The sequence below is a fragment of the Lepidochelys kempii genome, chromosome 5 (genome assembly GCF_965140265.1).
Source record: "Lepidochelys kempii isolate rLepKem1 chromosome 5, rLepKem1.hap2, whole genome shotgun sequence".
In the NCBI taxonomy this organism is placed as follows: Eukaryota; Metazoa; Chordata; order Testudines; family Cheloniidae; genus Lepidochelys; species Lepidochelys kempii.
Window position 1 is genome coordinate 133,091,627 of NC_133260.1, and position 17,544 is coordinate 133,109,170.

At 44.4% G+C, this 17,544-nt stretch overlaps 1 protein-coding gene across 2 annotated transcripts in view; it reads left to right on the top strand.

Annotated features, from left to right (window-relative positions):
- Positions 1-2,077: 2,077 nt before the first annotated feature.
- The window catches only part of SLC44A1 (solute carrier family 44 member 1), a 91,232-nt gene continuing 75,765 nt past the window's right edge, over positions 2,078-17,544 (top strand). Inside the window, exon 1 of one of the 2 annotated variants that reach the window (XM_073345962.1) lies at positions 2,078-2,425. In XM_073345962.1, coding sequence (XP_073202063.1) covers positions 2,399-2,425 — 27 coding nt within the window. In that variant the 5' untranslated portion in view covers positions 2,078-2,398. The remainder of the gene's footprint in view (positions 2,426-17,544) is intronic. The other variant, XM_073345963.1, reaches the window with a different exon arrangement.

A 17,544-nucleotide genomic window follows, 5' to 3' on the forward strand; every position in this document is an offset into this window, starting at 1 on the left:
TTTTTTATTTGTTCATATAATTTTGATGGATCTTTGTTTTAAGCACTTTTTTTATTTGTATCTAAATTTTCACAGTTGCAGGAAATTATGGGCTGGATGGATCAGACAAGGAGAGGCCAGGATAATTATTTAATGAAGTAGATGCTGTGATTCAAAAAGATAAAGCTTTATAACTGTTACAACACAAATTGTCATCACATGTCAAAATACACAAAGTATGGTTCTTTTTTCTTTCTTTGCTTATCTGTAAACTTTATCAATGGAACTATGTTTTCCATCAGTTTGTGCCTCTAGAGCAGGGGTAGGCAACCTATGGCATGCAAACTGATTTTCTGTGGCACTCACACTGCCTGGGTCCTGGCCACCGATCGGGTGGGGGGGGCTCTGCATTTTAATTTAATTTTAAATGAAGCTTCTTAAACATTTTTAAAACCTTATTTACTGTACGTACAACAATAGTTTAGTTGTCTATTATAGATTTATAGAAAGAGACCTTCTAAAAACCTTAAAATGTATTACTGGCACACAAACCCTTAAATTAGAATAAACAAATGAAGACTCGGCACACCACTTCTGCAAGGTTGCTGACCCTGCTCTAGAGTGATGGTGATATTTACTAACATTTGCCAATAAAAATCTAATCGTTCCATGCCTATACATGTTTAGTACATGTTTCCTCACAAAATACACCATGGACCTGCCATTCAGAGAGGGTGTGCACTCCAGCTGAAGTGAATAGGATCGGAGGACGCCCAGCACCTTTGGTGAATGGCACCTTTGGCCAATGGCATTTTGGGATGTATAAGTAGGGGCATAGCGAGCAGATCGAGGGACGTGATCGTTCCCCTCTATTCGACATTGGTGAGGCCTCATCTGGAGTACTGTGTCCAGTTTTGGGCCCCACACTTCAAGAAGGATGTGGATAAATTGGAGAGAGTCCAGCGAAGGGCAACAAAAATGATTAGGGGACTGGAACACATGAGTTATGAGGAGAGGCTGAGGGAGCTGGGATTGTTTAGCCTGCAGAAGAGAAGAATGAGGGGGGATTTGATAGCTGCTTTCAACTACCTGAAAGGGGGTTCCAAAGAGGATGGCTCTAGACTGTTCTCAATGGTAGCAGATGACAGAACGAGGAGTAATGGTCTCAAGTTGCAGTGTGGGAGGTTTAGATTGGATATTAGGAAAAACTTTTTCACTAGGAGGGTGGTGAAACACTGGAATGCGTTACCTAGGGAGGTGGTGGAATCTCCTTCCTTAGAGGTTTTTAAGGTCAGGCTTGACAAAGCCCTGGCTGGGATGATTTAACTGGGAATTGGTCCTGCTTTGAGCAGGGGGTGGGACTAGATGACCTTCTGGGGTCCCTTCCAACCCTGATATTCTATGATTCTATGATCAGGCCCTATATATCTTCTTCACAAGGCAGTGTTGGCAACTCTTTTGCTTTTATAAAAGCCCCCGGAGGGCTGATTTTCCTGGGTCTCCCCTATACTGAAGTCCCGTGATCTACCCAAGAAGCTCAGCTTTCATTTAAAAATAGAAGTTTCTAGTCCACGTCTTGTGGAAAAGCTGGAAAATAGGGAGCTTTAGTGGCCAGGAGGCAATTTGTTTAATAAAATTCATTATTTTTTAAAAGTCCTGGGCCAGCTGGGGGCCTGACTCGGCGGGCCCGGCAACACTGAGAGGCGGGGGGCCACGCGACCAAAGCACGGACTGGGGGGTCAGGCAGGTGTGGGATTTGGGGGGTGGCGGGGGGGGCAAAGCAGGGGGGAGGCCGAAACGGGTGGCAGGCACGAGGGAGGGGCCAGAGACAGGCCGACGCTGAGGGGGGGGCAGACAGACGGGCCCCCAGGCACGGGGGAGACGCCCACAGCTGCCCCAGGGCAGGACACGGACACCTGCCTGGGTGGACAGCAGGCAAGCGCGGAGCCCCCCTCGGGCCGGAAGTGGACCGAGCCCTTTCTGCGGCGGACAGCAGCGCACACGCCCTATCTTCCCTCACGGAGGGCGGAAATGGCCGCGGCGCGCGCCAATCTGTGTCCGGGCGGGCGCGCTGAGCCGGCACTCGGCGCCCGCCGCACTTTGCGGTCTCGGCGCGGCCGGCGGGTTGGTGAGCGGAGCAGGCCCCGCCCCTTTCTCCTGAGCCGCCGCCGCCGCCGCGTCGCGCCGCCGCCGGGGGAGGATGAGGAGCGCGGGGCGGCGCTGCCGAGGGACTCGAGCCGCAGCCGCGCTCCAGTGACCGACCGACCGACCGAGCGACCCGCCCGCCTGCGCGGAGGAGCCGGGCGAGGCCGGAGCGGCGCCCCCACTGCCCTGGGGCGGGTGATCGCGGCGGTTGGATGCCCGGTGCCTAGCGGGGACCCCCGGCCCGGCTCCCCCGGGACAGAGACCCGCGCCCGCCATGGGATGCTGCAGCTCGGCCGCACACGTGAGCGGGACCCCCCCCCCCCGCACAGAGCTCCCCCCCTCCCCCGCACTGCTCCCCCGTGCGGGGACCCGGCCCTCCCCCGTGCGGGGACCTGGGGGACACGGTCCCCCCCGTACGGCGCCACCTTCTTCCCAGATCCCCCCTTGCAAGGCGCTCCCCCCCTCCTCCCCCGCGGGTTGCGGGGCGCCCCTCCCCTCCCGGTGCCCCCATCCCGGATTGCCGGGCGCCCCCCATTCCCTCTCCTCTCGGGGACCCAGGCGACCCTCCTCCACGCGGTGCCCCCCATCTCCTCACCCACTGGGACCTAGCCCCCCGATACGGCACCCCTTTCCCCATGGTGCCCCAGCTCACAGGACACCCCCGTCCCTGTTGCCCTGCTTCACACCCCGCCGGCTCGCCCCCTGGGTGGGCGGAAGGTGGGGACTGGGGGACACAACTTCATCACCTTGGGAGTAGCGCCATCTGTTCTGAATAACTTCTCCTTTTTCGCTTCCTAGGGCAGGGCTCTCCTCTGGGCAGAGTATCCCCACCCCTGGCCCCACTCTGCAGTGGGCCTGGCCAGCCATCAGGTTCCCCAGCAGCCAGGGGAAGGGCTCCAGTCAGGCTGCAGGGCCAGGTCCTCTCCCCATAGCCTCACTGAGCCCTGTAGCTTCTTTCCTCACTCTGCCCCAGTTTGGTCTTTTTTGCCCTTGCTGCCTCTTTCTTCCTCCCCAGGGTGGTGCTGCCAGTCTCCTAGATGGGAGCCACAATGAATAGCTCCACCCCATGCTCCAGTTTGCAGCTCTGTCTCCCATTTTAACATTCCCTTTGAGCACAATGCTCAGAGTAATAACATGTTTCCAGGATAGAAATGTTGCTATGTCCTACATAAACACGGGTACCAAACTATAGCCTTACTTTTCCACAGCCCTGCATCTCTCCCCTCTTTAAAACTACATTCAATTAATAGATTTTAAAATCATGATTACATGGGGCAATTGCGATACTTTAGTTGAAGTGCTAATAACTCTAGTCTTCCTATGCCTTTGGTATTTCCCATCAGCAGGCAAAAGTCTGACCTGCTAGATGTTAGGTCATTGATTGTAGGGTTTTACAGCTACTGCCCCTGTTTGAAGGCAACATGAATGGTAGTGTGGGTGGCTCCCAAGCACTGTAGTCATAAATGTAAATTTCCTTGGTGATTTCATCTGTCTCGAGTTGACAGTCACAAAAGGGGAAGGTGTGTGTGTCTGAATATCCATTTCTTCTGCTCCTAATGACTCATCAATGGTATGAACTGAGTGTTCGTGTCCTGCCACATTCAGAAAGCTTTCTTACTAGGACTCTAAAAACACTGCTCGGAGCTTTCCAGTTGCACTAGGCTTCCCCTTTTCCAAACTGCTTTCATAACTATTTCACAGGCTCTCCTTTGCATTTTTCTTAGCCGTGGATCAAATCATCCATTCAGCATCTAGTCTGTGTACCTGGCATCATTATTACCCTCTTTGTTCTGTTCAAAATCAAAAAGGTTATCTATGTATCACCTTGGAGACCTTTCATAAAGAAGGAGAAGTAGAGAATAACTAATTGTTTCATGCTTGGTACAGTTATAGGTTTGCACTGTTTAAATTTTCCAGCTGGACTTGTATTTGTAAATCAGGGTTCAGGAGACTGTTAATACTATTCTGTTGAATCTTTCAACTGGATTTCCTTATGACTGGCAAGTTGTGTGGTAAATGAGTTTTGTGTGTCCTTTTATATTCATAAAAATCTCAAGAACAGTTGACTCTCAAATTCCTTAACCAGGGTCCTGGTGGATCTCTTCAGATAATCCAAAAGAAAGTGTCTGAATATTTTAGCAGCTGCTGTTTTACTTAATCTGTTGGTTGTTGGGTAGGATACTAGAAATTTAGTGGTGCCTCTGTCTCTACCACCCTACCTCAATACTTAGTGCCGGTCTTGGGTTCCTCTTTTCCCTTTCCTGCTGCTTCTGTAAATCATTCCTGCATTTCTACTCCATCTCCTTGTTTGAGCAAAGCTCCATCAGACTCTCTTGCTACTCCATGTTGCTGTCATCTACTGCCCCTTGACTCTTCCCCAGCCTGCTTTCTCTCAGATTTGACATGTGACTCCTTTTTCCTCTCATCACAACCTCCCACACTTATTCTTGGTGACTTCAACTTCTGAGTTGATGTCTCATTGGATTCATTAACTACACAAATCCTTGCCTTCATTCATTTGATCTTCAGCAGTGGATCAAATCATCCATTCAGTAGAAAAGCTGGTCACTTGACACTGACTTCACCAGCTATCTCTTCATCTCTGAGCTCTCATTATGCAAGTTCCCTCTTTCTAATAGCCACTTCATCTCTTTTAACGTAGATCACTTGCCCCCTTCCTCAGGCTCCACCTGTGCCTGATGTGACCTCCGTCCCTTTCAAGATGTCCATGCTCTCCCTCCAGCATTGATTTTGCTCTTCCACCATTTGTTTCCTCTGCTCCTGGTTCTATGCAGACACATCTCTGGAGAGAGTTCCTTGGCCACGTGGACTTATTTCATTGCAGTGTTTCTTTCTTCTTCTTCAGCTCTGCCATCTTTCTGGTCAAACAGTCATGCATTTCATAATCCCTTTTGCTTATATGCAGTCTTTGACTCTGTCCTTAAACACTCCTCTCTCTATGCCATATCCCTCTCCATACAGGAATTTGCTGACTTCAAAGGCTAAATTGATAAAATCCTTACCTTCATTTTACCTTTCTCTACTCAACGCCTGTCATAAATATAAAGGGAAGGGTAACCACCTTTCTGTATACAGTGCTATAAAATCCCTCCTGGCCAGAGGCAACATCCTATTACCTGTAAAGGGTTAAGAAGCTCAGCTAACCTGGCTGGCACCTGACCCAAATGACCAATAAGGGAACAAGATACTTTCAAATCTTGGCGGGGGGGGGAAGGCTTTGGTTTGTGCCCTTTGTTTACTGTAAAAAGAAAAGGAGTACTTGTGGCACCTTAGAGACTAACCAATTTATTTGAGCATGAGCTTTCGTGAGCTACAGCTCACTTCATCAGATGTTTACCGTGGAAACTGCAGCAGACTTTATATACACACAGAAATCTGTGTGTATATAAATCATATACACACATGATTTCTGTGTGTATATAAAGTCTGCTGCAGTTTCCACGGTAAACATCTGATGAAGTGAGCTGTAGCTCACGAAAGCTCATGCTCAAATTCATGATTTCTGTGTGTATATAAAGTCTGCTGCAGTTTCCACGGTAAACATCTGATGAAGTGAGCTGTAGCTCACGAAAGCTCATGCTCAAAATCATGATTTCTGTGTGTGTATATAAAGTCTGCTGCAGTTTCCACGGTAAACATCTGATGAAGTGAGCTGTAGCTCACGAAAGCTCATGCTCAAATAAATTGGTTAGTCTCTAAGGTGCCACAAGTACTCCTTTTCTTTTTGCGAATACAGACTAACACGGCTGTTCCTCTGAAACCTTTGTTTACTGTGTTTCCTCTCTCTTGGGACAGAGAGAGGCCAGACAGAAATCCATCTTCTCCAACCCATTCTAATCCAAGTCTCCAATATTGCAACCAGTATGGGAAAGCCAGGCAAGGCGGATTAGTTTATCTTTTGTTTTATGTGAATTTTCCCTGTGTTAAGAGGGAGGTTTATTCCTGTTTTCTGTAACTTTAAGGTTTTTCCCAGAGGGGGATCCTCTGTGTTTTGAATCTGAATACCCTGTAAAGTATTTTCCATCCTGATTTTACAGAGGTGATTCCTGTACCTTTTCTTTAATTAAAATTCTTCTTTTAAGAACCTGATTGATTTTACATTGTTCTTAAGATCCAAGGATTCGGGTCTGTGTTCACCTGTACAAATTGGTGAGGATTATTATCAAGTCTTCCCCAGGAAAGGGGGTGTAGGTCTTGGGGGGATATTTTGGGGAAAGACGTCTCCAAGTGGGCTCTTTCCCTGTTCTTCGTTTAACACGCTTGGTGGTGGCAGCATACTGTTCAAGGCCAAGGCAAAGTTTGTACCTTGGGGAAGTTTTTAACCTAAGCTGATAAGAATAAGCTTAGGGGGTCTTTCATGCGGGTCCCCACGTCTGTACCCTAGAGTTCAGAGTGGGGAAGGAACCCTGACAACACCCCTTTCTGTATGTGTTCTGTCAGCTCTCTCCATCTCCAGCTCGTCCATCTGCCCAGTATCCCAATCCTCTTAACCATTCTAGCCCCCTGCATTCTTTCCTTCAGTCCATTGCTGTCCTCTTTCTTTTCCCTCCCAATACAATTATGGTCTAATCTCCTCTATCTTCAAAACTAACCATTAACCCCTGCTTGCCTCTCTACCTACACTACCTTCAAACTCATTGAATATGCAGTTTACAACAATTGCCTTGAATTCTCTCCTTCATCTTCATTCTAGATTCATAGAACTGGCAGGGACCTTGAGAGGTCATCTAGTCCAGTCCCTTGCACTTGTGGGAGGACTAATTATCTTAGAATCATAGAATATCAGGGTTGGAAGGGACCTCAGGAGGTCATCTAGTCCAACCCCCTGCCCAAAAGCAGGACCAATCCCCAACTAAATCATCCCAGGCAGGGCTTTGTCAAGCCTGACCGTAAAAACTTCTAAGGAAGGAGATTCCACCACCTCCCTAGGTAACGCATTCCAGTGTTTCCCCACCCTCCTAGTGAAAAAGTTTTTCCTAATATCCAACCTAAACCTCCCCCACTGCAACTTGAGACCATTACTCCTTGTCCTGTCTTCTTCCACCACTGAGAATAGTCTAGAATCATCCTCTCTGGAACCACCTCTCAGGTAGTTGAAAGCAGCTATCAAATCCCCCCTCATTCTTCTCTTCCACAGACTAAACAATCCCAGTTCCCTCAGCCTCTCCTCAGAAGTCACGTGTTCCAGACCCCTAATCATTTTTGTTGCCCTTCGCTGGACTCTCTCCAATTTATCCACATCCTTCTTGTAGTGTGGGGCCCAAAACTGGACACAGTACTCCAGATGAGGCCTCACCAATGTCGAATAGAGGGGGACGATCACGTCCCTCGATCTGCTCGCTATGCCCCTACTTATACATCCCAAAATGCCATTGGCCTTCTTGGCAACAAGGGCACACTGCTGACTCATATCCAGCTTCTCGTCCACTGTCACCCCTAGGTCCTTTTCCGCATAACTGCTGCTTAGCCATTCGGTCCCTAGTCTGTAGCTGTGCATTGGGTTCTTCCGTCCTAAGTGCAGGACCCTGCACTTATCCTTATTGAACCTCATCAGATTTTCTTTTGGCCCAATCCTCCAGTTTGTCTAGGTCCCTCTGTATCCTATCCCTGCCCTCCAGCGTATCTACCACTCCTTCCAGTTTAGTATCATCTGTAAATTTGCTGAGAGTGCAATCCACACCATCCTCCAGATCATTTATGAAGATATTGAACAAAACCGGCCCCAGGACTGACCCCTGGGGCACTCCACTTGACACTGGCAGCCAACTAGACATGGAGCCATTGATCACTACCCGTTGAGCCCGACAATCTAGCCAACTTTCTACCCACCTTATAGTGCATTCATCCAGCCCATACTTCTTTAACTTGCTGACAAGAATACTGTGGAAGACCGTGTCAAAAGCTTTGCTAAAGTCAAGATACAATACATCCACTGCTTTCCCTTCATCCACAGAACCAGTAATCTCATCATAGAAGGCGATTAGATTAGTCAGGCATGACCTTCCCTTGGTGAATCCATGCTGACTGTTCCTGATCACTTTCCTCTCATGTAAGTGCTTCAGGATTGATTCTTTGAGGACCTGCTCCATGATTTTTCCGGGGACTGAAGTGAGGCTGACTGGCCTGTAGTTCCTAGGATCCTCCTCCTTCCCTTTTTTAAAGATGGGCACTACATTAGCCTTTTTCCAGTCATCCGGGACCTCCCCCGTTCGCCACGAGTTTTCAAAGACAATGGCCAATGGCTCTGCAATCACAGCCGCCAGTTCCTTTAGCACTCTCGGATGCAACTCGTCCGGCCCCATGGACTTGTGCACGTCCAGCTTTTCTAAATAGTCCCTAACCACCTCTATCTCCACAGAGGGCTGGCCATCTATTCCCCATGTTGTGATGCCCAGCACAGCAGTCTGGGAGCTGACCTTGTTCGTGAAGACAGAGGCTAAAAAAGCATTGAGTACATTAGCTTTTTCCACATCCTCTGTCACTAGGTTGCCTCCCTCATTCATTAAGGAGCCCACACTTTCCTTGGCTTTCTTCTTGTTGCCAACATACCTGAAGAAACCTTTCTTGTTACTCTTAACATCTCTCGCTAGCTGCAGCTCCAGGTGCGATTTGGCCCTCCTGATTTCATTCCTACATGGCCGAGCAATATTTTTATACTCTTCCCTGGTCATATGTCCAACCTTCCATTTCTTGTAAGCTTTTTTATGTTTAAGATCCACTAGGATTTCACCGTTAAGCCAAGCTGGTCGTCTGCCATATTTACTATTCTTTCGACACATCGGGATGGTTTGTCCCTGTAACCTCAACAGGGATTTCTTGACCATTTCTAACAGGTGTTTGTCTAACCTGCTCTTAAAAATCTCCAGTGATGGAGATTCCACAACCTCCCTAGGCAATTTATTCCAGTGCTTAACCACCCTCACAGTTAGGAAGTTTTTCCTAATGTCCAACCTAAACCTCCCTTGCTGCAATTTAAGCCCATTGCTTCTTGTCCTAGCCTCAGAGGTTAAATAAAAATTTTTTCTTCCTCCTTTTTGTTACAACCTTTTACATACTTGAAAACTGTTACCTTGTCCTCTCTCGGTCTTCTCTTTTCCAGACTAAACAAACCCAATTTTTTCAATCTTCCCTTATAGTTCATGTTTTCTAGACTTCTGATAATTTTTGTCGCTCTTCTCGGGACTTTCTCTAGTTTGTCTATATCTTTCCTGAAATGTGGCGCCCAGAATTGGACACAATACTCCACCTGAGGCCTAATCAGAGCAGAGTAGGGCAGAAGAATTACTTGTCGTGTCTTGCTTACAACACTCCTGCTAATACATCCCAGAATGATGTTCTCTTTTTTTGTAACAGCATCACACTGTTGACTCATATTTAGCTTGTGGTCCACTAAGGCCCCCAGATCCCTTTCCGCAGTAGTCCTTCCTAGGCAGTCATTTCCCATTTTGTACGTGTGCAACTGATTGTTCCTTCCTAAATGTAGTACACCTCTACCCCGATATAACGCGAATTCGGATATAACGCGGTAAAGCAGCGCTCTGGCGGAGCGGGGCTACATGCTCCGGTGGATCAAAGCAAGTTCGATATAATGCAGTTTCACCTATATTGTGGTAAGATTTTTTGGCTCCCGAGGACAGCGTTCTATCGGGGTAGAGGAGTACTTTGCATTTGTCCTTATTGAATTTCGTCCTATTTACTTCAGATCATTTCTCCAGTTTGTCCAGATCATTTTGAATTTTAATCCTATCCTCCAAAGCACTTGCAACTCCTCCCAGCTTGGTATCATCTGCAAAACTTTATAAGCGTTCTCTCTATGCCATTATCTAAATCATTGATGATGATATTGAACAGAACCGGACCCAGAACCGATCCCTGCGGGATCCCACTTGTTGTGCCCTTCCAGCATGACTGTGAACCACTAATAACTACTCTCTGGGAACAATTTTCCAACCAGTTATGTACCCACCTTATAATAGCTCCATCTACGTTGTATTTTCCAAGTTTGTTTATGAGACGGTCATGTGAGACAGTATCAAAAGCTTTACTAAAGTCAAGATATACCAAGTCTACCTCCTCTCCCCCCCCCCCCCCCCCCCGCAAGGCTTGTTCTTGTTGTCAAAGAAAGCTATCAGGTTGGTTTGACTCCATTTGTTTTTGACAAATCCATGCTGACTGTTACTTATCACCTTATTATCTTCTAGATGTTTGCAAATTGATTGCTTAATTATTTGCTCTATTACCTTTCTGGGTACAGAAGTTAAGCTGACTGGTCTGTAATTCCCCAGGTTGTCCTTATTTCCCTTTTTTTATAGATGGGCACTATATTTGCCCTTTTCCAGTCTTCTGGAATCTCTCCTGTCTTCCATGACTTCTTAGAGATAATCGCTAATGTTTGAGATATCTCCTCAGTCAGCTCCTTCAGTATTCTAGGATGTATTTCATCAGGCCCTGGTGACCTCTTTAAGACCTCTAATATGTCCTAGTAATTTTTAAATTCTTCCAATCTAGCTTCCACTCTCTCTCCTCTGAAACTGCTAGCAGTTCTAAAGATCTGTTCCCGGTCAAGTCTCAAGACTTCTATTCCATTCCTACCCTCTTTGATAATATCAAAAGCAGCAGATGTCAATCATCCTGAGCACTCTCCCTGGAATTCTGCAGAACTGTCCTGTGATTGGTTTCAGAGTAGCAGCCGTGTTAGTCTGTATTCGCAAAAAGAAAAGGAGGACTTGTGGCACCTTAGGGACTAACCAGTTTATTTGAGCATAAGCTTTCGTGAGCTACAGCTCACTTCATCGGATGCATAAAGTCGAAAATACAGTGAGGAGATTTATATAGACACAGACCATGAAAAAATGTGTGTTTATCATACACATTGTAAGGAGAGTGATAACTTAAGATGAGCTATTACCAGCAGGAGAGTGGGGTGGGGGGGAGAGAGAACCTTTTGAAGTGATAATCAAGGTGGGCCATTTCCAGCACATTTCCAGGAGTTAACAAGAACGACTGAGGAACAGTTTGGGGGGGTGGGGGGGAGGGAGGAGGAATAAACAAGGGGAAATACTTTTACTTTGTATAATGACTCAACCGCTCCCAGTTTCTATTCAAGTGTAAGTTAATTGTATCCGATTTGCAAATTAATTCCAATTCAGCAGTCTCTCGTTGGACTCTGTTTTTGACGTTTTTTTGTTGAAGAATAGTCACTTTTAGGTCAGAAATCGAGTGACCAGAGAGATTGAAGTGTTCTCCAACTGGTTTATGAATGTTATAATTCTTGACATCTGATTTGTGTCCATTTATTCTTTTACGTAGAAACTGTCCAGTTTAACCAATGTACGTGGCAGAGGGGCATTGCTGGCACATGATGGCATATATCATCTGTCCTGTGATTATTCTCCTATCTCTCTGATTGTTCTCTTCGTTCTGTCCACCACCACTGTCTCTGGAATTACTTGTGAGCCCCTTCCTCTTTATTTTTTTTTTTTACTTTACAGCTTGTTTTATCTCCTTCTATCTCAGTGGTTCTGAAACTTTTGTACTGATGACCCCTTTCACGCAGAAGACCTCTGAGTATACCCACATTATGAATTAAAAACGCCTTTTTTTTATTTTTAAGACTATTATAAATGCTGGAGGTGAAGCAGCGTTTAGGGTGGAGGCTGACAGCTCATGACCTCCCACGTAATAACCTCGTGACCCCTTGAAGGGTCCCGACCCCCCGTTTGAGAACCCCTGCTCTATCTAATCCTGCACTACTGCATGCATCTCTGATATCATCTGTCCTTGCATGCCTCACCATCAGTTTAAGTTTAACATGACTAGTACTAAGCTCCTTCTGTTTTCTTTCACACCTTCTCAACTGCCCCTAGCTGTCTCTGTAGAAAACACCAACATCTTCCCTGTCACTCAAGACTTTAATTTGGGAAGTATTTTTTATTTCTCCTTCCTTACCTCACACACTTAAGCTATATGCAAATACTGTTGCTTCTTCAACCACAGTATTTCTCTGATCTGTCCTTTTGTTTTCTATCCCTTCAGCTAAATATCTCATTTGGGCCCTCATGATTGACTGACTTCATTACTGAAATGTTCTTCTTTCTGATCTTCCTGACACTCACATCACCCCTCTTCAATTCATCCAAAAGTTGCTGCTAACATAGGCTTCCTTGTCTGTTGTTCAGACCGTGTCATCCCTCCACTGATGCTCCATCCACCTAAGGTTTGAAATGGTCACTGAAGTCTTTGCATAACTGCTCTGCCCTTGTCTCATTTCTCATCAGCCCACCACCTTTGCTGCCCCATCAATGCCAACTTCATTGGCCCATTTATCAGCTTCTCATACAAATGTATCTATGCTGTCTCCTGTGCTTACATCTATGCACAAGGTTTCTTCTAAAGACCAGCTACAGTTATGATGCCATTGGGGACACTAACTTATGATGCCGAGGGGGGTGATGAGATGTAAAGAGGATTAATTAGTATAGCTTTTTTATTTACAGAAAACCTCTTAATTGTTATGCTGTGGCCCATCCCCACCTTGACCACTATACTAATTTTTACCTTTTATTTATTTGTCTGTAGAGTCTGAGCTTCTCAGGGGAAAGTACCTAGCATATTGTGAGTGCTAGGTGAAACTTTAACAAAGCCATGGGCCAGACTTGTGATTTTTTTTTTTTTTTTTGGTGGGCACTGTGAAGGGGGAAGGTGGTAAGAAAGGCACTTGGCTGTGGGAAAAAACACTTCATAACAGTTGTGAAAAAGTAGCTCTATGTTCAGACTACATGAAAGTATAGCAGAGTTTTGTGTAGCTTCACTGGGGTAGTAGTGGTGCCATAACAATTTCTGCTGTTCTCTGTTAAAATGGTCTTGGGGTTTATCCAAGAAAGCCCAAGCTTAAGCTGAAGGAAAATGTGGGTTTTGTGTTGTTTTATTATGAAGTTCTTTACCTTAATCAGGGAGAAAAGCAGAATTTGCCGTTGAATCAACAGCTCCCTTTTTAACTCTCTGGTATTGGAGATACCACATTATTTCTTTCCACCCATTAATAGTTTTGTTTGTTACTGACTGAATTGTTGACATAATTCTGTACTTGTAAACTGGCTGATCAGAACTATGGGAAGTGTTTCCTCACAACATTATCAGAAAGAAAGCAATATATCAGAGTCTTAATATATACAGGTTTCAGAGTAGCAGCCGTGTTAGTCTGTATTCGCAAAAAGAAAAGGAGGACTTGTGTCACCTTAGACACTAACCAATTTATTTGAGCATAAGCTTTCGTGAGCTACAGCTCACTTCATTGGATGCATAGATGAAGTGAGCTGTAGCTCACAGCATCCGATGAAGTGAGCTGTAGCTCACAAAAGCTTATGCTCAAATAAATTGGTTAGAGTCTAAGGTGCCACAAGTCCTCCTTTTCTTTTTAATATATACACTGCAACTAGGAAGGTTGGAAATGTACTCTTTTCCTTATATCTTTTCATTGCATTAGATTAAGATTTGTGTGAGAAGGGCTTGGAATCTTTCAGGCAGTATAGTGCCATGAGTGGGATAAACAAAGAACATTTTATTCTATATACTTCTAGTTGTGCCCTTGGCTTTACAGATAAAAGAATACATTGCTGCAAAGGCCAGTGATGACAGGCTATGCAACAACTTCCCAGCCCCCTCAACTCTCACATGCAAGGTGTTTCAAAATAAAACGCTTGGAGTTAATCTCAAAGCAATTATTTTCATAGTCCTGTTGATAAAACTTGGTTTTCCTAATATATCTCTGAATATATGGATGATCTGTTACTTACCAGATGGAATGCTGCATAGGGAGTTACTCTATACAACGTTGACCTTAGTTACCACACAGTGGTGAGATATTTTGCAGTTATACTTGTCTGAAATGTTAAAAATAGTACAGCAGGTATATTTGTGTTCCATTGATCTTTTATCAGTTAATTCACCAGTTTATAATTAAACACAGAATTGTTTCATCTTAACTTATTAAATACAGAAAACTAAACTTAATGTAGTAATTAAAATTGCAAATTAAAATGTACATGCATCATAAAATAAAAATACTAAAGTTCTTATTGTAGTGTTAACTTGCCCACTGTGTACATACTGGCTGCTAATGTATACATTTAACAGCCTAAATTGTAATAAAAAAGACTACAGACTTACACTGTGGCTGAATTATTGTTGATCTTCAGTTCCTTGCTTTCTGTTTAGTATAGTACATGGACCTTACAGTTGATGCGCTGTGACAACAAGTAACAGGTCCCTTCCTTAAGCAGCAGTCAGTGTGAAGGCATAGTGGTTATACACACAGCACAATACAATACTCAGCAAGTGGAACATGAAGTATAGTCGTAGCTGCAATGTATTGTTGAATAATGGATTTGAAGCATTTGTGCTGTTAGTCTTAAGATTTCAGATTTAAGTCAATTATATGTAGTCTCCCCTTTTGAGACAGAATGGGGCATGATCCTTTTAAGCGTGGCATTGTATAACTGGCATCTGGAACTCAGCAAGTTTTATTTTCAGCCGCTTAATACATACGGCAAATAATGATCCATGGCATTCTAATTACCCTTTTGTGTGTGTGTGCATCTCAACTGCCCTGCATACGTGGGCTTGAAAAATTATGCCCATTAGTCAGTAGTAAATGGGAAGTTTTCCCTCATGAGTTTGGGGACTTATCCCATAAAATTCTGTGGAATGTAAATTTTGATTAAAGTAAGTCTCCAGCCTTTTAAATGTAAAGTAGTGCAGTGATGTCCTCCAGAGTCTGCAAACCACACAACCACAGAGCCGCCGCTGCTGCTCACTTCTTCTGCAGCAGAACAAAATTAATGACTATTTTCACTGCAATTCAGTAAGCTGGGGTAATAGTAATGGCAAGAACAAAAACCTTATGCAGCAATAAGTCTTAAAATCCAGGTCTACAGACTCCGTCTCTCAGAGCTCTCTCTATGGCACTAAAAATGGCAGTTTAGATATTTGGGCTCTGATTGGGGCTCAGGTTGTGTAACCCACCCTCCTCCCCAGGCTTCAGAGCCCAAGCTCCATCTCAAACCCAGACATCTACATGGCTATTTTTAGCACCATAGCAGAACTGAGTCTGTAGACCTAGGCTCAGAGATTTTCTGTGTTGACATACCCAGTGAAACTGTCAGCAGTCAGTTTTATGCTCATGCTTGAGAAAGCTATGAGAAGCAGCAGAGGTGGGCACTACGTCTTGGAGGATGGGGACTCAAATGGATCCTGAGAATTGAGAAGAATAGCAGACTCTCTTCATAGTATTCAGAAAGTTTAGTCTCCCTTTCAACAGATAGAGGGGAGATGGTGCTTGAAACTTAGCCTCTGACTAGTAGGTGTCTGATAATATAAAAGATGGTGCCTCCAAGCAGGGTCCAGGGACAGTGGACCAGGGACCTTGCTAGAAATCCCAGTGCTGTTTGTTTTCTTAGACTATAGGTAATATTGGCTGGTCTTCTCACCAGGACATTCTGCTTCTTTTCCTCATGTATCTACCTCTGGTTAGTAAGTATCGGGTAACTTTTTTCCCCCTAAGTCCTGCTGCATGCAGTTATACAACGTATGCAAGTAACTTTTTAGTTCTGAATGCAAAGGAACGTTTTTAATGGTGGCTCTCCCCCCCCCCCCCCATTGTGACCATTTCTCACTGAGGTCTAGCCCTACGTGAAGTTTGACGTTACGGCATTCAAACCATGTCTGAATTATCTGTATCAGAAATCTTTGCAGTGTTAATTTTTTTTTAACCTTTTAGCCTTTGAGTTATCTGAGGAGGCTGTCTTCAGACTTTAAAACGCAATCTGTGTATTGAGACCAGTCTTGGAAAGTCTTACCTTCAAATGAGAATTTTGCTGGAAATTATGCAAACTAGAAAAGATAGTCTTGCAACAATAACCACAAACGCTGGAATAAAAATCTATAATATGCTGTTCCCAACCTACCTTGTGTGTAAAAACATTGTGTCAACCTGTAGATTTTAAGCTTGGTGGTGGTTTCTCAGTGCAGGTGCTGTACCCTGAAATTGTCCACTTTGGTTTGCCCCTTATGAAAAGAGGGCAAGCTTATGTTAATGGATCATGGTGCGGTGAAGATGTCAGCTGTCTTTCTACTTTTATTCCTTTCTTCTGAGGAAGTCTTCTCACTTACTATAGCTATACTTGTATAATTAGCCAAAAGGGCAAAATACACTTTCAATTAAATGCATTTCAGGGGTTACCAGTACTTTTTTGACTGACCTAATTATCTTTTGCAAGCTAACTTGAGTGCAACTGTGCATCACACATCTTTTCTTCTTTGAATTTCTTCCACTTGGAGAAGCTGGTGGAAAAGGCTTTCATTCTTTCCAACCTCTGCTCCTGGAAGCCAATTTTTACGAAGTGTGCTGCCATGTGTCCTTTGCCTATTGATCTGAATTTTTATTCGAACTACCAGTTCATAGTCAGTGCTTGGAAAAGTTTAATTGTACTGGTTCACCACATACTGTAGGGCACAATTCTATATTGGGGGAGGAATGAAGAAGTCCTATTAGTTCATCCAATCCATTTTTAATATCCGTGATTTTATGAAGCAGTTCTCTTCCATTGCATTTGATGTTATTGTATCAAACCTCCAGCCATCCTGGGAGTATTCGAGAGACACTGAATTTTTGACATTTAAAAAAAAAAAAAGGCAGAACTTCTTACGGATCCTTTTCAGGCTGTCTGTGTACATCATAATGGAGCAAAAAGGACACAAATCTTAACGCCTTTGTTTTTGAAGACCATCTTTAAATTTTTAAAGATTGCAAGTAGGGAAAAAAGCAAACACAGTTTCAACAGACCATACCCTATGTAGTACTAGAGCTGGAGATTTATCCTTTGCAGTATTTTGAAGCTGGGATTCCAAGCTGCTTTTCATATGGTATTTCCTAACTGTAGCTAAAGATGATAGCTGCTAAAATAAGGGGTAGGGGGCATGTGAGCTAACCTGGTATTCAGAACGTACTGATATTACGGGCTGGTGATTTGCTGAATGCTGTGTAGCACTGGTAAGTTAAGAAGCCCAGCTTTCCAGTAATACTTGTTTCTGAGATGTTTCAGAGTACCAGCCGTGTTAGTCTGTATTCGCAAAAAGAAAAGGAGGACTTGTGGCACCTTAGAGACTAACCAATTTATTTGAGCATAAGCTTTCGTGAACTACAGCTCACTTCATCGGATGCATACTGTGGAAAGTGTAGAAGATCTTATTATATACACACAAAGCATGAAAAAATACCTCCTGTATTCAAATAAATGCAAGGTTTCAGAGTAACAGCCATGTTAGTCTGTATTCGCAAAAAGAAAAGAAAAGGAGTACTTGTGGCACCTTAGAGACTAACCAATTTATTAGAGCATAAGC